Source organism: Cololabis saira, chromosome 5 (assembly GCF_033807715.1).
Source record: "Cololabis saira isolate AMF1-May2022 chromosome 5, fColSai1.1, whole genome shotgun sequence".
Lineage (NCBI taxonomy): Eukaryota > Metazoa > Chordata > Actinopteri > Beloniformes > Belonidae > Cololabis > Cololabis saira.
Genome location: NC_084591.1, coordinates 23,226,061 through 23,251,232, shown reverse-complemented (window position 1 = coordinate 23,251,232; position 25,172 = coordinate 23,226,061). Strand labels below are relative to the sequence as shown.

The following is a 25,172-nucleotide window of genomic DNA, read 5'->3' as shown; positions in this document are numbered from 1 at the left end:
AAGTGTTGTAAAAAAATAAATAAAATAACTGAATGAATAAAAAAGCATGTGGATCCCCATGCTAGTGTAAGGTGTAATTCTGTTTTTATCGTGAGATCATTTAATTCTCCCGACAGAAGGACGTGTCTGTGGATGTATATCAAAGGCAGCAGAGCTCATACAGAGACACAGCTGATAAAATGATGTGCCCTATTTGGCTGCGTGCAGACTCATGGTTCACTGCAGCTCCTGCCCCATGAGGACGGTAACCAACACACTGAACAGACGGTCGGCTCAAAAGACAAGAACTGCTCCTCGTCAGGGCTGTCCCCATTTCATCAATGCCCTTTGTGTCGGGTATGTGCTTTTTTTTTTTTATTCCTCTAATTACTCTCACAAAACGGCTTAGACTGCTTCTTCCCATCAACCATTGAGCCAACATGATGCTGCAGCAGGCTTCAACTTATCTGATGGACATGAGGGATGATGCCTCAGTCACATAGTAGGAGGGGGGGGTTAATCAGCATGTCTGGGATACATACATCTTCTAGTCATTGGTAAAAAAAAAATCATTTAAGCAAGAACCCTCCACCTGTACCCAAGTGACACATTGCCGTATCCCATTTATACACTTAAAATGTATTAAAGAGTTGAACATAAGACATTTAAAACACTGATGTTTGTCGTCTACCATGCTTTTATTTATTTTTAAACCAAAATTAAAAACACAAACCAAACATGTATAGCCCGAACAGTGATCCAATTAATAAGAAATTTCAGCAGGAGCAACAAGTGCTGCACTTATTTAAAGGACAAAGTAAAGGACTAACAGATGCAGCAGTGCAAAGTATAGGTGGGATGTTAGAGGAAGAGCTGTTTGAAGAAAGGTTTGGGTTCCTCAAGAGATTTCAAGGTTGAGGAAGACTTCAAGAGTCAGCCCTGCTCCGATAGCATTCAGTAGTTCCTATACAATCCAAAGTTTCATTTTACTACCTGGTACAATATTTAGACTGGCTTTATGTCCATTTCTCTCAAAAAAAGTTAAAGTTGAAGAGATGAAAATAGATAACTGAAAAAAATGAAATGCACAGGCTTCAGAGTCTTTAAAAAAAGTTTAGATGTGTGTAGGAGGAAGTGTTTAATCCAGGTATTTGGTAAATGCTCATAATTTAGTCATTTTTAGCTGTTATAATTACAGATCTGCAGATGCCTTATTGTTTCTTTATTTCTTTATTTTAGTAAGTTCTGCTTCTTGCTTAAACGAGGTCCTACAATATATCAGTTGATGACAGAAGTATACAACTGAACAGTTATTTAATGTCTTATATTTACCAAAAATGTACGACGGAGGTCAAAAGAGGCGTCTTTAATCTTCGGACATTTATACTCAAGACTCAAGTTTCACTTGTGGCTTTAACTCCGTGCCCCTTTTGTATTCAAGCACTTAACAAGATCATTGACCTATGATTAAATCTGAGACTTAATTGTTCTAAATAGGATAACATGATCTTGTTGGATTGCAATCAAAGTAGACATGATGAAGGGGTTGTTTTTTAGTACAACAAGAACAAATAAACCCAGGGAACAGTTGCAGTTGATGTCAGATAAGGTGCAGTGAGGGAGGGGACAGGTTATTCCTGGGTTTTGTTTTCAATTACTATTATCATTTTTGTTTTATACTTCAGAGAAAGCTCTGCGGCTTATTTGAATAGCAGAATACTGAATTTGGGTGTCTTAACTGTTAGATAATCTTTACACAGAAATAAGTGAGGGATTTTTTGGTTTTTATGTTTTTTAAGCCAGTGCAGCGGTGAATACACACCAATCGCCTGTGCCATTTCAGTCACAGCATATTACCAATGATGAAAAGACCTTTCAACTTTCTGAACGTACGTGTGCTGCTGTCGGTTTCAGAGTCTCCGTGTGAGATGCTACGGTCAGTCATAGTTTGTTAATAAAATAAAGAGTAAGCTCAGCCCCCATTGCAGCAGGCTCAGTCTAAATGACCACGTAAACCCAGGTATCCTGTTGGATCTAAAGCTGAAATACAAGCTTTGCAGATTAATTTGACTGGGGAATGAATGTCAACTAAACCTTCTGTCCCAGTAAAGACTTTTTAACTGTATTTTAGATATTAAGTCATGGATGGCAGATAATTTCCTACAGCTCAACCAGGACAAAACAGAGGTTTTAGTTATTGGTCCTGAAGGCCGGAGAGAGAAACTTTTACCAAAACTACAAGATTTTAAACCTTCGCAACGTGTAAAGAACCTGGGTGTTATTTTTGACTCTGAGCTCACTTTTATTCCACACATAAAGAATATCACGAAAATAGGTTTTTACCATCTTAAGAACATAGCCAGAGTCCGCCCGTTTCTCTCTCAGGCCAGCACGGAGGTGCTGATGCATGCTTTTATCTCTAGTCGTTTAGATTATTGTAATGCCCTGCTCTCTGGTCTTCCTAAAAAGAGTATTAAGAACTTACAGCTATTACAGAACTCAGCCGCTCGCGTGCTGACGAGGACCAGAGGGCGGGAGCACATTACACCTGTTTTAAAATCGCTGCATTGGCTCCCCGTCCGTTTCAGGATTGATTTTAAGGTTCTTTTACTGGTTTTTAAGTGTCTTAACGGTCTTGGGCCATCTTATTTATCTGATCTGCTTTTACTGTATCAACCCTCACGGACCCTGAGGTCCTCTGGTACCGGCCTTTTAACCATTCCCCGAACCGCGACCAAAACCCACGGTGAGGCTGCATTCAGCCATTATGGCCCCTCTTTATGGAACAGCCTGCCAGAGAACCTCAGGGCCGCAGAGAATGTTGATATTTTTAAAAGGAGGCTCAAGACACACCTTTTTAGTTTGGCTTTTATGTGATCTCATTTACCTAGTGTTTTTAGCTATGTATTGTGTGTACTTCTTTAGCTCTTTTATCATCTCTAAAACTTTAATCCATTTTAGTGACTTTTTACTTTATGTTATTTATTATTCATCTTAAGTTTTATATATATATTTCTCTAAAATTTTACACTTTTAGGCATTTTTTACTTTCTTTTAATCTTTTAGTTTTTAGCTCCAGTGTTTCCTCAGGGGGGTCGTTCACACTGGGAGGTGTGCCTGCTCCGCCCATGGGGGTGTCGTCATGGGGATCCCTCAGGCCTGGGTAGCTGGGGGGGGGCTCCACCTTCTGTGTGGGGTCTGCCCCGGTCTGTCCGGGTTGGGGGGGTCTCTGTGGGGATGCTTCTGGTGGTCGTGGTCGGTGATGCCTCTCGGTGTGGACGGCCACCCATAGGTAGTGTTTTCCTCACCTGGATCGTTAGTGCTAAGCCATGTCACCAGTCCACTTATTGTGTGTGTGTGTGTGTGGGTGTGGGCGTGTGAGTGTGTGCACAGGTATATGAGTGTGAGTGAGTGTGTGTGTACGCGTGGGGGGTGGGGTCGTATGGAATGTTTTAAATTGTGTTTTTTATTGTTATTTTATTCTGCATGTAAAGCACCATGTGTTGCATTTTATATTGTATGATTTGGCGCTATACAAATAAATAAAGTTTAAGTTTAAGTTTAAAGGTCAGATGTTAGTGGTTGTTCATACATTTTTTTTTACCTGTGTAAATTACTTTGCTGGAATAATCAAAAACTCAATGAGCTATCGCTATCTTTCTCTCTCTCATTCATATATATATATATATATATATATATATATATATATATATATATATATATATATATATATATATATATATATATATATATATATACATACATACTGTATAAAAATTATTATATTTTCTGCCACCTCTTATATTTGGGTTTTTGTGCTGACAGGGACAGAAACGATTTGCCTCCCAACAGCTTCCTTCAGGGTTTATTAATTTTATTTAAGGAAACCTATTTTTCCAACTAAGGGAATGTGCTTCTTATAATGACAAAACTCTTTTGGCGGTCCGTTAAAAGTTCTCTTGCATCCATCATCTCAGGACTGCAACTACCAATCACATTTGATATGGATTCATCTGTTAATCTTTTCACTCAAGGGCAAAAGTGAGACATTGCTGGTATAACTTCCATCATTCAAAACTGCCCTGCTGTAAAACATCTTGTTCTGTCTGTAAGTAAAGGCTCAGGATCCTAAAACATTCCTTTCACAGTCATCTGGGACAAATAAAAACATCAGATATTCGCAGTTACAGAGCCAGAACAGAACAATACTTGCCATTTAATAATAATTAAATTATCAAAATAAGGGCTGGCTTTCTTTCTGCTAAGTGTGTGCATGTTGCAACTTTACAGCATCCCCTGCATCACAAACAATAAAAATGGCTGACAGTGTACTGCGACTGCAGAGCAACATGAATCATACAGGTCCGAGCCACCAGCGATGACCTTTGCCCTAAATGAGCACTTGTGAGTGGAGGTCAGGAATGTGGGGCTCCTCAGCTAATTGTGAGGATATCTGGGAGTTTATGTATTGTGTACTCGCACAGCGGTCTGGAACCTCAAGCTTCGTTCAGAGTGACCGCTCTTCCCTTCTCAGAGCCGTGGGAGAACCACAAACAACACAGTGACAGACAGATGACACATTCTTGCAAGCAGAGGTCTGAACTCTGGTAGCAAGCAGCTCATTCTCCTGACTGTACCTGCAGGGGGGTCACTGGAGATGCATTTTATGCGGACGCCAAATGCAACAGATTCAAACTGACACTTGCCTCAGTCAGAAACATTTTGTAGTTTTGCATCTGTAAGATATTCTGAATAATTTCTGATTGGGGCAAAAGTTAAACCATTTCACACAGATTCCATCGTCTTTATTTATTTATTTATTTTTAGCAAAGTGGAACGTTCAAAGTCGATCACATTCAAGTCCGTTTATTTTGGGGAAGAACAAAATAACCCTGATTTTCTGTGGAAATGCGTGGCACATTGATTAGTTCCTACAATTCATGCTCGTCAGCATTCGCCCAGCACTCATTCCAACCCATTAAACACTGCATTTAGCTGTTCCTGGCCCTAAAGTTTCCAAACCCCGAGGGCTTTGTGGCCTCTCTGCGTGTAATCAGCTCTTTTTCAACTTTTTGAGAGATTGAATAGAAACCACTACAAATTGGGATCTGAATGCAACTCCATGTGTGCCCTGCGCTGCTCCATTATCACCCCGAGAAATAGCATGACATCCACATTTTACAGTGTTTAGTTCTGAGATCTGGGGTTATTGTCTATGTATTTAGTCTGTGTGTGTACGTGTGTACATGACCTTTAGTCTTACTCCTCTTCTCTTTGGATATCTATGCAACAGAATACGAATAAACCTGGTAATATGCCATTTGAATCCTAAAAAAATTTTTCAATTGGATAACTGCTGAATAAATTATGTTTGCACATTTAACCTGCAGCAGAAATTAAATACATTTTGTGGAACTGCCTATCCAATAGCATTCTTGGAGACAAGCGTATCGGTGATCCACCTTCCTTAAATGACACCAATTAGTGGCTGTGTTTCACTGTAGCCCAGAAGAGAATATGGAACAAGCTGTCGAAAAAACTGCTAAAAATAGAGCGTAATTTAAGCATGTTGGAGCAAATAAGATAGACTAACTAGTGTCGTCAAAGGGAGGAGATGACGACTCAAGTCGGACATTAATAAGCCGAGTACAAAGTGTAGTGATCACCGACTGTGAATAAAACCTTGGGAGAATAAAATTAAATCATTTAACTTCAACAACCCAAAGAGAAAAATTAAGATGGTTGTTCATTTTTTACTTTTATTTTCTTCCCAATTTGATGATATAGGAATCACTCGTTCATGTAAGACAGTACTGATCCCTCCGCCTCTTTAAATGCAAAAAGATACATTAATAAATAACCCGAAGAGCCACATGGTTTCTTTCACAGATCTATATGATGAGACCTTTATTCTATCACAGCTATAACCTGCCCATAGCTACCACTACTGCACGCCGTCTGGCCTGAACTTTTGCATTTTGTCCACAAACGGATGGCTTGGAGCCTGGAAAGAGTCTCAACTCTGAATAAGATGTTCAACCTCACAAGAAAATGCTTTGTAATCAGCCGTGTTAAATAAATGCTTGCCGGAATTTACACAATTTCCAATGCATACAGCACCTATTGGCCTTTCCAAAATTGTCAAAAACTAGCTAAAAGAACTTTTTGGCAAAACTAAAAAAAGGTTGTCTCCTTTGCTATCAAATCCCAATCCTTCTTCACCAGTCGGTAAGAAACTTCCTTTGTCAGACAGCTTAGAGAGTCGTGATAGGCTTACACTTGTTTTTGATAGAGAACTTTCTCTGAGCCTTCGACAACTTTAAAATTTCTGTAAAATTCCCAATCCCCAAAAACAAATGCATTAACTTCTTACAAGTTCGTTTCATTTAATAAAAAAAAAATTCAGCTAATTCAGCTAAATTCAGCTCCAGTTTCTGACAAATTTCATTGCAAATCTAAAAAAGGAGACACTTTCTGTGTGAAGACAAAACCAGTGCATCTACAGGGACAAACCTTGTCTGCTCATGTTTACAGTGACCTCTTATCAATCATTCAAATGCAGACAATAACATTTAACTCTTTGTGACCACAAATGTGGTTATATTCCTGTTTACGCAAACCAAAGGCTTTGTGCTCAGTTGATTTAATTCAAGTCTCACTTCTCCTCCTAGTCATAGATCAACTCTGGACTGTGCCTATATGAGTATGTTTATTATAACTTGTTAAGCAAACAACTGCCTGTCTTCAAAATTGCAAACATAGTGAACATGTGTGGAGAAATCTGGAAATGTGACAGTCCTGAAATAGGCATTAAAAAAAATGTTAAATAGAAGTCTCAGTTGATATGTAAAAAGAAAATCTTAAATGTATAACTAGTAAGTCACTAGTTTTTAGACAATTTTTGTAAATTGCTTTCCCTTCAAGTAATAGCTCACGTCACTCCACAAGTACAGTTTAAAAGTGCAAGATCCTTCTCCCTCTAAATACATCACTGGTATCTTTGCACATGTATTATTTGAGCATTTTTGTCTTTATTCTTTATTATTTATATATTGCATTATTAGTTTGCCATCACTTTTGTGTAGTTTTACTTTCTGTTTTTTTGTATGTTAATCTTGACATGAAATTTGAATATCTTCGGTGGAGGCTTCAAATAAGCCCATTGGGTTTTTTGCCTCTTCCTGCACCTATAGTGTTTATCATTGATATGTCCTGTATATATTTTAAAAACTGTGCAAAACAATAAACTAAACTAAACTAATTATCGTTTTTCGGGTTTAGTATTTCTTTTGGACATTGCTCATTTTTTATATTGCTCTTTTTAATTACTTAGCTATTTTTTTTTTTTTTTTTAGGATATACTTTTTTATACCTTTTCATACTTTTGTGTATATTTTGTAAAAAATTGTTGAGCGTGTGTATGTTTGCTGCTGCACAAGTGAATTTCCCCTCTGGGGGATCATTAAAGTTTATTCTATTCTACACATTTAAGTTTCTTTTTTACTTGCTGAGTTTGCTTCCTACTTGCATGCTCCAACATGTGGTTTTACATATTTTTATATGGTTTTGCATGGACATTCGCCTGTAGGTGTTGCACTAGAAACTACATCTATAAGAAACAACTTGCAGAAGTGGGTGAGACTCCCAGCTCGGGAGTCTGACCTCGGCCTTTTCCAAATCCCCGGCCTCGCGTGGCCCCACTCACCCTCCAACGTCACCTCCTTCCCGGCCTTCTTGAGCGCCTGCACCGCCATGTCGTGGGTCGCCTCCCGGAGGTCGTTCCCGTTCACGGACAGGATGGCGTCCCCGACCCGCAGAGCGCGGCTCTGGTCGGCCGCCAGCCCCGGGAAGATCTTGGAGATGAGGATGGGCATGCGGTTCTCCCGCCCCCCCTTGATGCTGATGCCCAGCCCGCCGGACTCCTGCTTGACGACCCGCACCTTCCGCAGCGCCTCGGAGCCCCCGCCCGGGCTGCCGGGGGGGCCGGGGGGGTCGCAGCCCCCGGGACCCCCGAGCTCCGGCCCGGGGCTGCCGTAGCCGTAGCGGCTCCCCGGCCCGGGTCCCGGGTCCGTCCCGTTGGCCAGGCCGTTCCTCAGGCCGGCCGGGGCGGGCGGGGAGCAGGAGTCCCAGCGGCCGCCCCCGGTCCCCGGCCCCGGCCCCCCCGGCCCCGCAGCCTCCGCCTCGGCCGTCAGCGCCAGCGTCTCCCGGCTCAGCTCGGCCGCCACGCGGATCCAGCGGTCCCGCAGCAGCAGGTCCAGCTGGCCGTGTTTGTCCGCCCGGGTCCACACCGCCATCCCTGCTTCACTCTGAACTCATCACCAACTTTACTTTCCCCCGTCAGAGCAGCAGCAGCCCCGGCCGCGCTGGCCCGCATCGACACACCCACTCCCGCGGAGGGAGAGGGGAGAGGGGGCGGAGGGTGGAGGGTGGAGGTGGAGGGGTCCCAGAAAGGAGGGAGAGCTACACAACAAGTGGCTCTGGGTCAAACTCGGAGAGATTGTTGTGGAGTTGCAGCGTAAGCTGGGCAACTTCCACCGGGGAGTTCACTGTCACACAATGAGGGGAATCCGCCCCAGACTTTCACAATAAAAGGATAATGATCGTTATGGTCAGTACTCGAGTTGTAAAATAAAATCAGGGGGGATGGTGGAATTTATCATATGGGGACAGATAATTTGTGCTGAATACAAATAATATAATAATAGCACTGACCAAAATCCTGCAGAAATACTGCAGGAATGACAATAGCAACAGTTAAATGCAGCCTTCTGTAAGCTTTAAATATCCACAGGGCTTACATCAAATACATCAAAACCAGAGGTGGAAAAATTACTGAAAAATTGTAATTGAGTAAAAGTATCTTTACTTTGCTTAAATCCTACTCAAAGTAAAAGTAAAAGTACTCATCTAAAAATGTACTCGAGTAAAAGTACAAAGTACTTAATTTAAAATGTAATTTGAGTAAAAGTTACTTTCAGTTATTTAATGCAAAAAAAGGATGAGTCACGAATCAAATCCAGCACAAGTTGTTTTAATTAACTTTGAGGCATATTAAAGTACACATCCACACTTGTAAAAGCTCAGCTGAGGTCAGTAACATGATCCTTTTACTTCCGCAGAACAGGAAAAAAAAGGACAGTCACAACCTATCATATGGGGACAGATAATTTGTGCTGAATACAAATAATATAATAATAGCGCTGACCAAAATCCTGCAGAAATACTGCAGGAATTACATAGCAGCAGTTAAATGCAGCCTTCTGTAAGCTTTAAATATCCACTGGGCTTACATCAAATACATCAAAACACAACAATAAAAAACAGTTTTCTGAACTTATCAATATGACTCTGTCCTTCACAGGATAAGTAAAATGGATCACTGCAAAAACTCAAAATCTTAACAAGAATATTTGTCTTATTTCTAGTTAAAATGTCTCATTTTAGTAAAAAATAAACCTCATTACACTTAAAACAAGACTCATCACTGGAAAAAACAACAATTCTCAACTGTTTCAAGTAGATTTTCACTTGAAATAAGTAGAAAAATCTGCCAGTGGAACAAGATTTTTTTGTTTGTATAAGAAGGTAAATCTTGTCCCACTGGCAGAATTTCCTACATTTCAAGTGAAAATTTACTTGAAACAGGTGAAAATTGTCAAATAAGTAATTTTTCTGGTGTTATTTTTCTGGTGATGACTCTAAATGTTGAAATAGCAGTAAAACCACATTCATTGATGAAATGACATAGGGGATGGAAAGGGGGGATGGCAGTTTTACAGGGGGGATGATTTGGACTGTTTTTATTTCAGGGGGGATGCCATCCCCCCTCATCCCCCCTCATCCCCCCTCAACTCGAGTACTGGTTATGGTTCCCCGTTACATCGACGGCGTAGCCTACGGCATAGGGTGTGCGTCGCCGCGTAACCCTACGCCGTAGGCTTTGCGTTGGTGTAACGCGGAACCAAAAAATCAGCCTTAAACCGAGACCTTAAAGGAGCTTGAGGCAGGATTTATGAAAAAAATGCGTATACGTTTTAAGTTTTCTAGTAATAATGTCAGATGAAGCGTTCCAAACCAAAAAGATGAGCCCTCTAGTGTATCTCTCCGTTGCCTTGAACAGGCTGTGTGCTGCAAAATGTGCTGCAATTCTGGGCCCGAATTTCCCGCACTGTCCTGCGGATGTGACGTCAAATGACGCTGCATGCGCGTTCTCCCGTGCCGGCTTCGCTGTTGGCTGCAGTAACCCCCGACGGTCGTCGTGGCGCTAATGAGTCTCATTTCTTATTCTTGCCTCAAGCTCCTTTAAAGGGCTGCGTCCGAAATTGCATACTTCCACCCTAATGAGTATGCAAAATGAGTATGCAAGATTTTTTTAATGCGTCCGAAACATTAGAACGTACTTAATAGTATGCACTATCCATACTCATTCCGGAGAAATTTATTAGTGTGGATTGATGCGGTGCGTCCGAAATGCCATACTAAGTATACCGTACTTAAGTTCGGCACACTTTTGAGTAAACATCAGTAGTGTGCATTAATTTGGACGTACTATTAAGAGCGCACACGTCACTTTCTGCCGTTGTATATACTCTTAATAGGTTTATTTTCTATGCATGATTTTATAAACACTTTAATAATTAAAAGTTATGATATTAAAACTGCCTTTTAAAAAGTGTTAAGAAACTTGAGCAAGTTAGAATTGTGTGACTAGTTCGTCTTCACTGCCACCTTCTGACTTGTTTAAAATCATAAAAAATTTAAATAAAATGAATTTAAAAAAGCTAAGGTACAAACTGCAAACAATATTACAAAATAAAAACAAGTCTCACTCTCATGGCTTATGCAATTTTAATTTACAACACAAAAGTCAACATATTTAATTAGTTGGTAATCAAAGCATTCTGTTTGATATTTAAAAAAATCTGATTTATATCAAAGTGAAATAGCATTAACAGCAATGACAGTAAGAAAATTACAATACTTGTTTTTTCAATAACTGACTTTTTGGCTCATCATTTTTATTGGTCTTGAGTTTACCAGGGATGTTTATAAGTATTATTACAGTATCTTGACTCTGTTGAATGCCACTTAAAAAGCTTTGTGGACACGTATCATTTAATAAAAGAGATCAGATAAAGTTGAATTGTGATTGGTGTGACTTCAGCAGAGGAGAAATGTACTTTATTAAGAGAGTTCATTTAAAGTGTTAGGGTAATGATTATATTTATCAAGTTATAATTCTAAAATAGAAAGTTTATTAAAAATTGGGCCTTATGTTACACACCAAGACTTGACGGTAATTCACGTTACCTTAGTGTGCTTTTATTGTGAAAGTATAATCACAGTTTTTCCTGATATGGTTTACAGAAAGCAGCTTGAAGTCAGGCAGGTGTCTGTAGAGTGAACTCTGGATGACAGCAGGAGACAGCCAATAGACACCAGACCTATACGTGATTTATTCATGACCCGAAGGGACAGAGCTTCCATACAGGAATTATCGATCCGCCGATGGGGACAAAGCCGTCTTACTCCTCCTACCTACAGTACCTACTGTAAACTCCCACTTCCTCATCAGTAGTGTAGGGCCTTGCAGTCACACAGCAGACACAAACACAAAAGGAGCACATGGCATGGGGACATCTTTGTCAATTCAACTAACTTAATATTTCCCCACCACAGATTTTCATTTTCTCTTCAAGTGAAGGTGAGTCTGTAGTGTTCTCTGTAAGACTACACTATAAGCAAAATCATAACTTCCCATGCTTTTTGTCAGTTTTTGAGATTTTAAATATACATTCATAATATGTTCTCTTTCAGAATTGAACAATCTGTATGCACATGTGTATTGTTATGCATGTGCATGTATATAGGTATGTGTGTGTGCACATTGGGTATAGATTTATTTATTATAGATTTATTTATTTTGTGTACATTCAGATAAAATAGATCCGCCATATATATATATATATATATATATATATATATACATTTTCTAATGATCAAAATGTGTGTGTATGCACGTGTATATATGTGTATGTATATTTGTATATAGGTACATAGATTCTTGGAGTGTAACGATGCACTCATGTCACGATACAGTACGATACACGATATTGAGGTCACGATAATGATACGATACGATATTATAGCAGTATTTTTTTAACAACCTTGAATGAGGAACGTATGACTGAAAAAAATTTTCTTTTATTTGAAAGACACAAAATACAAAACAATGCTGTGCGTTTGCCCTATTGTTACAGTTTGTAATGCTTTATAACTGTTTACGTTTTAAAGAGCAGGCCAGGCCGACCATTTTCCACAAACTGAACTAAAAGTAAATGTCAGGTTTGCATTATGCATCTTTAGTTTCATACAAGTCAAAATATTTTGCCACAAACTGAATAGTTTCTGTCATGTATGACTTGACTTTTTTCTTCTCCAGAAATTTAGAAATGTCGAGAAAAAAGTAAAAATGTTGAGATTAATGTTGAAATACAACTTCGAGAAAAAAGTTGAAATGTCGAGAAAAAAGTTGAAATGTCGAGATTAATGTTGAAGTACAATATCGAGAAAAAAGTCGAAAAGTCGACAAAAAAACTCGAAATGTTGAGAAAAATGTTGAAATGTTGAGAAAAATGTTGAAATGTTGAGAAAAAAGTCAAAATGTCATGAATAAAGTTGAAATGTCGAGAAAAAAATCGAAATGTCGAGAAAAAAGTTTAAATGTTGAGAAAAAAGTTTAAATGTTGAGAAAAAAGTCAAAATTTCATGAATAAAGTTGAAATGTCGAGAAAAAAGTCGAAATGCTGAGAAAAAAATTGAAATGTCGAGAAAAAAGTCGAAATGTCGAGAAAAAGGCAAAATTTCGAATTTTCTCAAAATTGTATTTCAACATTAATCTCGACAACTAAAATTAAATAAATAAATAAATGTAAATATGGTACATAAGCTATAAAAAGTCCCAAACTCCAAATGCAACATGCCTGAGGCCATAAGGCGAACCCCGTTATCGTTTCAACCCGCTCCCACCTTTGGGGACGACACAATCTTTACTTCATAAAAAAGATTGATTCATGCTCACCTTATAAGTAAAAGTTCGGAGCTCAAAACCCTCCAAGAGTCCCGTGATCGGGGCCGCAAAACGGTACTAGTTTCTTCTGAGCGTAGTAAGATTTTGGTCCGCGGGTCGAGGCGCGGTCGTCATGTGATCCCGCTGCACCAATAGGATGTTACTAGTAAACACAATATATTCATATAAATAACCCAATATCGCACTACAGTTTGTCTCCTCCACGACACGTATCGTGACGTTTTTGTTCCGCAAAATTTTGTGGCACGATATATTGTTACACCCCTAATAGATTCATACTGGTGTTAACGTTGTTATGCTCTATACAAGGGTTTTGACATGTCTGGAATGAATCAATAAATGAAATGAAAATCTCTTGGCCAATTTACCAATCTAAACACAAAATTTCCAAGCATTGCAAGGGTTTCTGTCCTTGACAAGATTGAGAGCTTGTGAGGATATATTTTGGATGTGTCAAGTGACTACCAACTAAACTACTAAATCAGAGTTTGTAACGTTGCAGAATCAGCTCTGGGTAGAATTATTCATCTCGAAAAGCTGTTTCACACCCAAATTCAGCATACAGACTTAACAAAACAATATACAGCATGAACCAGATACTGGCCCAATGGTCTTTAGTATGTAGCATCCTGAAACACATAACCAGGAGCCAGTCCCATGACTGCCGTGATTGATTTAAATGTAGTGGTGCAGTGCATTATGGGATAAAGTGTGTGTGATACACTGCCAGAATATATATATATATATATATATATATATATATATATGTATATATATATATATATATATATATATATATATATATATATATATATATATATATACCGTATTTTCTGGACTATAAGCCGCTACTTTTTTCATAGGTTTTGAACCATGCGGCTTATACAAAGGTGCAGCTATTCTGTGGATTTTTCTTCCACCGCTCGGGCGCTCTAACCGGAATTAGAATAAAAACTAAGACAAAATAAATGCAAAGAAGAATACGCTACTTCTTCTTTAGCAGATAGAAGTAGGTAGAAGCAGATTTGAAACAGATAAATAGATAAATAAATACTGGTTATTTTCTCTCGGTTCTGTCCAGTTTTAATCAGCAAAGTTGCTGCCGTGTTAAAAGACACTGTTAGGAAAGGATCTATTTAGGTACATACATGTACATCATTTACAGTTCAAAATGGTTCTGTACATGTAGTAAATGTCTAATCTAACAACATAAATATTTGCGGCTTGCATATCTTTTTTTTTAAATAGAGCGGATGCGGCTTATATACAGGTGCAGCTTATAGTCCAGAAAATACGGTATATGAAAATTTTAGAACTTTTTCATGATGTAATGGACGAAAACTACATATATAAAATAACCCCTAGAAGTGTCCAAAAGTTAATTCTGCTGATAAGCACACTTCACAGTGCCCTACATAAACCTCCTTTACATAAGTGACCAAGGGGCAGTGTGTTTATATAGAGGGGCTGATGTTGGACACTGGCAGGAGACTTTCCAGATGTACCATACCATCCTGGGTATGTCTCCCATACAGATTGTGAAGTTGCTTTGATCCTGCCCACAGTGTAGACTTTGGCAAACACTAGTGTCACATTTAATTGCAAAAACAGAATTTGCCTCCACTTAGGATTTCTGTCCACAACCTCAAATACTGCTGCATTCATTGTATCTCTGGATGAATCACTGAAACACTTTTGCTCTCTCTCTCTTTCTTTTGCTTCGCTATTAAGTACCTATTCTTGTTCATAGTTGGTCCACTAAATTAAAGAAAGAAATTGGCTAATAGTGCTTTTTGAGGTGTGTTTTTTTTATTAATTGTTTATATCCCAGCTATGAAATCCAACTCTTAATTGGTGCTTTCCTTTATTCATTCATTCAGAAGTTGGAAATATATCTTTAGGACAGTTCTTAAAGGAGCCATTACAGAAACAAACTTGTTAACACTTGCCTGTAAAAAACTGAAGCACGGAGGAATGAACTGACATTGGTTTATCAAGCTTATATGTGACAGGAATATCGACACCATTTTGAACCACTTGCTTGCTCCACCTCAGCTTTACTATCTTCAGTTTATATGTCGACAAGCTGGGCCACTTGTAACAAGATCAGTTCCCACTGTGTGAAGTCAATACGCAGACTAAGAACATGTAAGCTTGTAGACTTAAATAGCCAGTCTAGTATTGTTTCTATCAGTCTAGTCTGTGATGGTGTGAGCTTGATTTGCAGTGTGTGCATGTGACCCCTTTCACAGGAGCTGTGTGATCCTTCATAAGGTGTAATAGGCTTTAGAGCTGATTTGTATCCACATTTACATTCGCATGGTGACAGAGCAGGGCACCTATATCAAAAGAAACAAAAAAAAAGTAAGGGGTGGTGGAGTCGAACAACTCACTAAACCCTGTGAAACTGACAGCTATGAACAGTAAAGATATGTTTACATATATAGGGAGCAGTATTTCATGATCCCTGTGATACTCTGAACCAAGCATGTCCCAATTTTTTTATTTAGTCTTCACTGTAAGTTGTCATCACATGAAAAAGATGTTGTTTGACGGATAAAGTCAAAAGGGGAAATATTTTTTTCTGAAGTTAATAGTTTATTTTAATCAGGTGTCACTCAGCAGTGAGATTCTCATACCTCCGTCCAACGGAGACACGTAAGTATTTGCTTGATGGGCCTTTGTTTGACCCCACCAGGAGTGTCATGTTGGGACTATTTTCCCAAGTGATCAATTCCCCTTAACTTTCTACAAATGAGCAGATGTGCAAATGTCAGTCACGCAGTTGAGTCCAACTCAAAGACTAATCTATAACGTTTAGTTTAACTGCTTCTTGCTTGTTTCTGTTATCAGCTACAAATGTTTGACACATGGATTTTCATTTTTAAATTTGACTGAAATACTCTTGTATGAAGCTTTGACATGCTTGTGCGTGATTACAGATGAGATTTATGTTTGAAAAAAGAGAAACAACGACTCAGTTACATAGAGCAGCTGAACACAGAGAAACATACAAACTCGCAGATGCAGCACCGCTTGTGTTCGTCAGAAGATTTTATTCCAGCTGAAGTTTGCGTCGTGTCTACAAAACCAGAGCAGATTGCAAGCGTCCACGGGGAGTGAGGGAGGCGGGAGTTTGGTCTGCTCGCTTCAACGCCGGCGTTGCCATGCTGCTCCGGTAGAAGGTGCGCCCTGCAGCTTCAACCTGTTACATTCACAGTGTCTTCACCGTCGTACTGGACCTGCTCCAGCTGGAGCTTTTACAAGCGTTGCAGAGGAGCTTTTATTATGTAGCAGCAGCCATTTGTTACAAATCCCTTCTTGGGTGATTAAAAATAAACGTTATCTAGCAGTGTACAAGCCTTTCATTTTACAATTCTCTAAGTTACATTCATGACAAAAAAAAACAAGGCTAAAATGCTAATGCTACGCCGCAGAACTTCACCAGCAACCGAACCCAAGTGCTGTTTTTGTACCCACCCCCCCTCAGCCTTCAGAGCTCTTCTCATCGCCCTTCTCCTCCGTTTGATGCCCCCCTCCCTGTATTAGGGAGTGAAAGCATGGTGCAGTAAATAAGGCAGATAGAGCGAGAGCTTCTTACTGAAACCTTATTAAGGGAATAGCTTTGTGCATCCGCGCGTGCGTGCATGTGTGTGTGTGTGTGTGTGTGTGAAGGGTGAGGTGGTGAGAAATGGAAGCTAATGCAGTTATGTGAAGCAGATGTGGATTAGAGTCGCTGGATTCTTGCTCTAAAGGGTTTTACACAGCTCCAGAAAACGCTGCTCAGATTTTAACATATAGCGAAACCATTCAGAGAAGCATTTACTGCTCCGGTCCCGCAATATTTGTAGAACTTTAAAGCCCCCCCCCCCTCCACTGGCTTATACATTTCATTTATATTCATTTGAACGATTCAGACAGTCCTGTGAGTTGTTGCAGCTGCGCATTAACCATTGAGAAGTCTTAAAGAAGCCTCCTCCTCCTGTGAGTGTGTGCACAGTGTGGTCGGAGCGGGACACGACGTGCATCAGTCAGCTCACTGGTTCACGTTGTCGATTGTCTTGTTGCGCTGGAGATGCAGCAGAGGGGAGGGCATGGACGTGGGAGGCTGCTGCAGTTTATGGTAGGATGGGGGAAGTGTCTGCGGGTGGCTCGGTGTTAGTGGGTGGGGTGCCGGGTAATACTGAGGGTGAGGGTTTGGTTGAGAAAAAGCCTCGAGGTGGGACTGGCGCTGCAGCTGCGGTCTCTGAGGGGCAGTGGCGGCTCTGGCCTCCTTCTTGGGGGTGTTGTTGAGGATGTCTAGACTCCGGCGGCTGGAGGAAATGACATCCGCCACGAACTTGGTGCATTCAGCGCAGATGTCCCGCAGAGTGCAGCCGTGAGCGTACAGGTGGGGGAACTCCTCCTCCACCGAGCAGCGGGATAAACTGCGCAGGGACCTGCAGGTGGACACAGAGGATGAGAAGGGCTTTAGATACATTTATGAAGCTGTCACTGTAAAGATCGCTTCATTTTTTTTGCACCAACTATGCAGATGACTCATGACTGTATCGCCATTGCAGTCTAATGAATTTCAGAGATGAAGATGCCTCAAAGAGAACAAAAGTTTCAAATGATGAAAAACAATGTTTTTAAAAGCTGTAGGAAGACCTCCCCCTCCAAAGTCTCTATGGCAGACATGAAGCATGTCAATTAGAACAACCCACTGAGACGCAACAGACTCACAAAGGGAACGTAAACCAGGTTGCTATCAGGCTGAATTAACTTTTAATATTTACAAAATAATGTATTTAGACTGTCACCAACCTACTAGCAATGTTTGCACTCTCCTTAACAATTAATCCCATTTCTCGTGGGTGACTTTCTAAAAATCCAGGAAAATGTGTTGAACTTTTTCATGATGTAATGGACGAAAACTATATATATAAAAAGTTGTCATTGTGGGCTCTGGGGACCTGGAATGGACATAACTGTCTTTAAGGAAGACAAAAACAACCTTCACTTTGTCACAAGTTGGTCTAAATCTGGTTTACTTTTATACTAAATAAAAAAAAGAATGATAAAAAAACAATATGATTCATTTTGGGGTGTTTGGTGTTCTCACTGCCACAAGCTCCCGTCCTGTAACAAGAGAGTCCTGTCAGCCTACCAGCGCTGAAAAATATCTTTAAAAAGTAGTTTATGGTATCTATTCTTGTGGATAACTGTCTTCTACAACAATATGTTGAGTGTTTAGATAAAATCATCCACATGTTAGCTATTACGGCTTTGTGGGCGCTTGATGCTTGATGAGAAAGCTGTTCCTACAATAATCTCATAGTAACAGCGGAGTGTAACTTGCTGGAGTGAGTCATGCACTGAGTCACATACAAGTGTCCTCAAATATAGTAAATTTACATCAACCTCATGGAGGCTTTTAAAGAGCTACTGATATCTGGGAATCTGATTAAAAAAGGCTAAACTGGGAGTTTGACACTGACCAAACACGTACGTATATTACATTGTTGCAGCACTGCTACACTACTTCTATTGCCATGCTATGTTGTACACAGATACAGATGTTAGTTGTTTTTTCAATTCATTCATATTCTTCCCTTTTTGCTGTGTTTAAATCAGCAGCCACTTGTCCAAAAGCAGCGTGTTACCAGGCCGAGAGAAGATAGCTGATAAGCTTTGCAGATGACCCAGTTGGCCAGAGATGGTGGTTCTGTAGTGCTGTGAAACGTTTTCCACCACGCACACATCAATCCCATCAGGCAGCATTTCAAATCAAGTCACGATGCAGTAGTTATTACAAAAACACATTTTGGAGAAAAAATCCTTTGCAGAAAAAAAAAAGTTGTGTAACAGTATTAAAATATCCTATTTTGATTTTATGTTGAAGAAGGGCCAAAAGCAGAGTTGCAGCCAGTGGAGACAGAAGTAATGACATTACAGTCTCCTTTTGAAGAAAAAAAAAAAGACCTTGTAAATAAAAAACCTCCAAACAAACAAAAGATGTAATGTGAAAAAAGAAAGACTCTGCCGGGCCAGGGAGTCGAACCGGGAACCTTCTCGCTGTGAGGCAACAGTGCTAACCAGTAACCCTATGGCAAAACATTTCATCTTCAAAATTAGCTGTCAGGAGTTGGACTATTCTGGTTCGGATCTGCAGATTTGTAGATAAAGGCCCAGTCCCAATACACCCACTACCCCTACTTTTCAGCCCTACCCCTAAATTTTGCGCGTTCCCGTGAGGGTAGTGGTGTTCCAATTCCTCTTTTCACCTAGGGGGAGTGTGCTTATTTAGGGGTAGTGGATATGAATCTGGCCCTACAGAGCGAGGGTTTTCAGATGCACCCTAGCTGACCTTGGGCCAGAAAAATTTCCCAGAATGCTTTTCGTCGTCATTTGCGGTCTGAATAATAAAAAACACATGGCGGACATTTCTTATTTTTAAGTGAATAAAATCAATATTTTGAGTTAGATTCTGCATAAAAATGCGTTTTGATTACATTTCTAGCGAGAAATATATATTTTACTTTCATAATATTCACTCAGTGAATGTATATAATCACTCGCTTCCCCGTTGTTGCGAAGTCTTTTTCAAACCTCGCCAGAATAAAGGCTGATTTATGGTTCTGCGTTACACCAACGCAGAGCCTGCGGCGTAGGTTACGCGGCGATGCGCGCCGTACCCTACGCCGTAGGCTCTGCGCGGAACCATAAATCAGCTCCCGAGCCGGCAGGCATCATCATCCCGAAATTTCTTAACAGGCGTAGCTACAACTGTTAGATTTCATCTATTAAACCAACATTTATTTTCCTAAATGATTTATTTCAGCCAGTGGTAATTCTCTACAGAGCTGCAGGTTTCTCCCCGGGACGACGGCAGGTTGATCCGGCCGTGAGCTGCTGCTCCGAGCCAGCGGCTCTTCTCCGAAAACATCGGATCAAATTTCTTAACAGGCGTTATTTGGATAAACTGAGCCCAGGTTGGGGATCTTAACCGTTACTTTTACGCCTGAAAAAATATTAAAACTTAATAAAGTGGCATATTAACAGCGCTACAGCTGAAATTAAAACAGCTTTTGGCTCTCGGCTTCCTGATATGGTGTGACGTATATGCAAACGTAACTACGCAGTCGCTTACGTATCCGAACGTAAACCACGCAGTGAAGTAGCAAGCAAAATTTAGGGGTGGTGCTGAAAAGTAGGGGTAGTATTGGGACAGGGCCCTGGGAAGATTTCAAGTGCCCTAAAATCTGTGGCTTCTTTTTTAGGGGTAGTGGTAGTGAGGGAAGGCTAGTGGTAGAAAGTAGGGGGTGTATTGGGATTGGCCCAAAGTCTCAGACGAGTTAAGTCAGTTCACGACGGGAGGCTCTGGAGTCCTGGGTTCAGGGTCTCGCCCAGGGACACTACTGTGGCAGGGATCAATCTTGCAATCTTCTGCACAGAGAGTAATCAACTCTAGCCTCTACTCCATGTTTCGCTGATGTTTTGTTTATAATTTAAATAGATGTGATATCTTTCAGAAATGGCTTACCCTGCCTTTAAGCCATGAGGGGAGTAGATGCAGTTTACTTGGAGACTCTGCAGGTTCTCATTAAAAAGATTGCAAGTCCCTGCTGTCTTGACATTGGAGGAATACACATGAGTTTTTGGGGAGGTTAATAACTGTAGGAGCTGGTCTGTAAAATAACCAAAAGAGGGTGCACAGAAGGATAGTCAAAGCAAAGTCCACAGGGTAATCCAAATAGTGGCAGTACAAAGTGGCTGAAGAGGACTGATGCAAAAGTAGAAGTGACACGAAGACAATCTTGCAGAAAGCAGAGAACTGAGGAGCATTCGTATGGGGGTTATCTACCGGTGAAACACAAGTGCAGACCTATTAGGCAACTCAATACCGGTGTAATGTGAAGGTGGGAGGTAAAAGTAAATGGAGTGCATGGGGAGACCGGTTCCAAAGAAGCAGAACATCTCAACATGAGTCCAGACAGATGAAACAAAAAACCCAAAAATGGGTTGGTTAATGGTTTCATGGTGCATAGCTTTAATCTATCATGGTGGGCACCAAACAGCAAGACTGAGACCCCTAAGAAAGGAGTGTCTTAGTCTCCTCCCAAATGAGCCAAACCAAAGAAATTAATCCGTCTAATCAAGTTGGAACCTTTTTCTACGTTTCCTCTGTTTTGTCTTTTAGTTCGTCGAATGTTGGTCGAATATTGAAAGTCCGACGTATCAACCAATCAAACCAGGGCCTTTAACTCGCATACCCAACTAAATGCATCCTTTTTTTGGTTTGGTTTGGTTTGGTTTGGTCTGAACCGAAAGTACAGGACCACAAGAGTGAACACACCTTTAAGGCCCGACCTGTTGTCATTAAGACGTTCATGTGAGATTGAAAGAAAATAAGTAGTTATGAGTTTTCCAACCCCAACTACACATTTTTGCACTTGCATCAAACTGAAAAAAGGGAAACGATTGAAAAGGCAACAATCTTCCTGATGTTCAATATTTTACGTGTTTTAATGATACTATTTCAGTTAAAAGTCAGGGTCTAAGTGGTATGCAAATTAAAGCATTCTGTTTATCCTACAATGTCCCAACTTCCTTTAAAAAAAAGGTTACAAATAACCAAAAAAAGTTGTTGCTTTTGTTTTTGTTTATTTAAGAAAGAGTCTCTTGTAAAAATGTCCTCAACAACAAAACTCACTTGTTCTGTTCAGAGAAGACCCGCTTATGCTGTGTATCCTGTAATAAAACAGCCAAACATCTGGAAACAGAGGCTACACTTTAGCTTTAGAAGCTTATTTGAAGACGCTGAAATGTAAACACGGCGTGATGCAGCAGCAGTGAGGCGGTCCGTCACAGTCGCTAATGAGAAGATTAAGGTCAGCTGTTCTGTCCAAATAACAACATTTGTCATTATAAAACCTACTACTTCCGTCATCCTCGCTTCTCTGTCAGGTTTTTATGACAGGTGTTAGCAGATTAACACACACACACGCACACGCGCACACGCACACGCACACGCACACACACACACACACACACACACACACACACACACAGTATTGACAGCTGGGTAATTATTACATAACGGCTGCTTAGAGAGACTTGGAAGACGCGCTACACTGATTACATAACAAAAGAGGAAGTGGGGGCAGGTGGGTAGATAGTGATGATTGGATTGAGGAGGCTATCTTCCCCAGCCCAGGCAGAAACAGCTCTTGTTTCTGCTTAGGCTGGAGAAGGTTAGCAATCACCGACTTAAGGGAGGGGCACACTTAAATAGGTTTAATTCAAATCCTTAACTCCTAGTTACACATTTGTCCTTGTGAACCGGTTGGTTCACCAGCTGGGAGCACTATAGAGAAACTGGGGTTGGTTAAAACTCTGCAACATCTGGATCACCACAAGTAAAAGAAAATTAATCTTTCTTATCCAGATGCTGAACCAAAAACAATCAGCATAGATAATTATTTTTATTATCTAGTTTCAGTTTTAGAAACAATCATTATTCCTCTTTATTAAGAACTCAGGCTCTGCCAGGAATTCAAACTCTTATTTTACTGAAAACAACTCCTGATAACTTGGAATCAGACTGAACGCAGAAAAACGATTAAAAAAAGAAACACAAAGATGCATGATGGATCGGGCATTAAAAGGTTAATTCTTTCTCATTTTAAAAATAAGATATTTTCAAAGCTTAAACACTTAAGGGCAGATGAAAATCTTCAGTGGACATAACTCATGAAGTTTTATAGAAAAAAAAAGAAAGCATGATACATTTTTCCCAGCACCTGTTTCCACTTTTTCACCCTCATGTAAAAAAAGTAAAAGGAAGCTGTCACACATGACTTTTGTACGGGTTTGGAGAATCCAGTGACTTCCTCTGATCAAAATGAAAATAAACAAAGCCAGGTCTGTGCTCCTCACACTTCCTACTCCGCCCGTTGGCCCTACTTTTGGTGGCCTTGCTGTGTAAGCACAATTCTGAGATTGTTAGAAAAAGAGTTATTACAATCATCTCCTTTTATTCACATTTTCTCACATTGTTTCTGAAAATAAAAAATAAAAAATCAGATAGTCAATGATTTATCAGGCAAAATTCCCAAACAAATAAATGGTGGATTTTCTGTGTGCCAGACTGTAACACCAGAGTACAGGAAGCTTTAAGTAAATATTTTCACTTGACAGGCCTCATTTTTTCCAACAGAGGAAAACTGTCCCCTCTTACACTCTCTGTACACTTGTTTGTTGTTGTTTTTTTTGCTAGAAGCCTCCAAACGAGAGAAGGGTTGCTCAGCTGTCCAACAGAATCTAAAACAAAATCAAATTTCAAGAGAAATACAAAATTTACTCTTTTTCTTAACCTACCTAATTGATTGGCTAAATATTTCCCCAATCTGTTAGCGTGCGCAAAATTTTCCAGGCAAAGCCTTTGTACTAGAAACTGCGTTTTTGCGTCAATTATTTTATTTAATTCTATTTTAGTTTTCCTTATTCTATTCAGGATATGTTTGTCTGCAGAGGTCCGGAAGGCCTCCTCTAGCATTTTAATTTTGTATTCTAATTTTTTTGTTTTTAAGTTATCTTTCCTTTTCTTATTTGAGGAAAAGGAAATGATTTTACCTCACATATGTTCTTTCAACTAAGAGGTTTGTTAAGAGACTGAAGAAGCTGCTAGCGTGGCACTAGACCTTAGTCTCCTTAGAGATTTATCAGCAGCCAAGCTAAAAATACAAGGTCGTATGAGGTCTGTCATGTTGGTGGTTCTCGAGGGAAGGTCACAGTGATCAGTCACCACTCTAACACATGCAATGACTAACCAGCGCTCTCCATTGTGAAGACATTTATGCCTTCTCAAGAGATACTCACATGCAGATTTCTCCCTTTCAAATTCAAAATATTCTTAACTGCAAAAGTAGAATAAATAAACAAATGAATGAATAAAAAAGAAAGACTTACTTATAGACTTGGCTTTTGTGTCCATGTCTTTTTGGAGCGCTGTGGAAGCCTACAGTGTACACAGGAATATGGGCCGGCTTCTTGGAGGGAATCTTCATCTGGAGGGGAAGAAGAGACACAGCAAGAGGAAATCAATCAGCCGGAGAAAATGGAAAAGAAAGAAATATTGACTTGGAGTGACGCAGGGAGATAATTCACAACAAGATATTTTCACAAAAATTCATACACTGTCTGCAGACAAGTAATGCAGTCGTGCAAAAGTTGGTACCCTCTCTTTCGATCACTGTTTTGTGTAAAAGCAGAACAAAGATCATCATGTGTCGGAGCATTAGGATAGTACAACCTCAAGCAAACCTTTTAGACTGTACTGTTTTTTATTTATCGCAAATTAAGCCTAAAAACAAGAAATAAGTGGGTAATACTCATGTATCCCTGTACTGCTCCCATACAACTCAAGAGTTGCAGCCAGATCATCATCAATCCTTGATAAATTAATTTGTCAGTTGGTGTGGACCATTCAGGTGTGAATTAACACAATTCTGAAAGGGGAAAGACATAACCAGTGGCCAAAGAGAAGCAATTGTTGCTGCATGTCAGTCTGGAAAGGTGTATAAAACTAGGGCTGGGTGAGATATTGCTTTTATTAATTAACCCCTAAAAACTCCCACTCAACACTAGCAGCATCATTTTCCTGCAGTATCTCGCATGATACATAAGTTGGTGTTTCACATTGCTAAAAATGTAGTGGCCATTTACAATCAAAAAACCTGGATTCATCTACACGCTGAATAAAATCAACCACGTGACTTCTTATTATTAGACTTAATTGTTTCTTTACATTTGTTTTGTTGCTTGTTATTTATTTTAGAATAAATCAATCCTTTAAGTTAGGATTGCAGTTTAGTTATTACAATATTTAAAACCATCTTCATTTTTGAGCTGCTATTTTATAGCTCAAATAAAAAAAATTAAAAAAAACCTGCCTTTGCCTAATGAGCTGGCATAGGCTCCAGCAGACCCCCTGACCCTGAACAAGATTAAGTGGGTATAGAAAATGGATGGATGGATGGATGGATGGATGGATGGATGGATGGATGGATGGATGGATGGATGGATGGATGGATGGATGGATGGATGGATGGATGGATGG

The 25,172-nt window shown here is 39.9% G+C and overlaps 2 protein-coding genes across 3 annotated transcripts in view; both read right to left on the bottom strand.

Annotated features, from left to right (window-relative positions):
- sntb2 (syntrophin, beta 2) overlaps window positions 1-8,491 on the bottom strand; it is a 31,229-nt gene extending 22,738 nt beyond the window's left edge. Inside the window, exon 1 of the mRNA XM_061721273.1 lies at window positions 7,685-8,491. Within this exon, the coding sequence (XP_061577257.1) occupies window positions 7,685-8,273 (589 nt within the window). The 5' untranslated portion in view covers window positions 8,274-8,491. The remainder of the gene's footprint in view (window positions 1-7,684) is intronic.
- A 7,623-nt stretch (window positions 8,492-16,114) lies between these two features.
- Window positions 16,115-25,172, bottom strand: part of spire2 (spire-type actin nucleation factor 2) — a 57,830-nt gene continuing 48,772 nt past the window's right edge. Inside the window, exons 14-15 of one of the 2 annotated variants that reach the window (XM_061721271.1) lie at window positions 24,023-24,120; window positions 16,115-17,508 (exon numbers count right to left, since the gene is read on the bottom strand). In XM_061721271.1, coding sequence (XP_061577255.1) covers window positions 17,106-17,508; window positions 24,023-24,120 — 501 coding nt within the window. In that variant the 3' untranslated portion in view covers window positions 16,115-17,105. Of the gene's footprint in view, window positions 17,509-24,022; window positions 24,121-25,172 lie in introns of those variants that run through there. The other variant, XM_061721272.1, reaches the window with a different exon arrangement.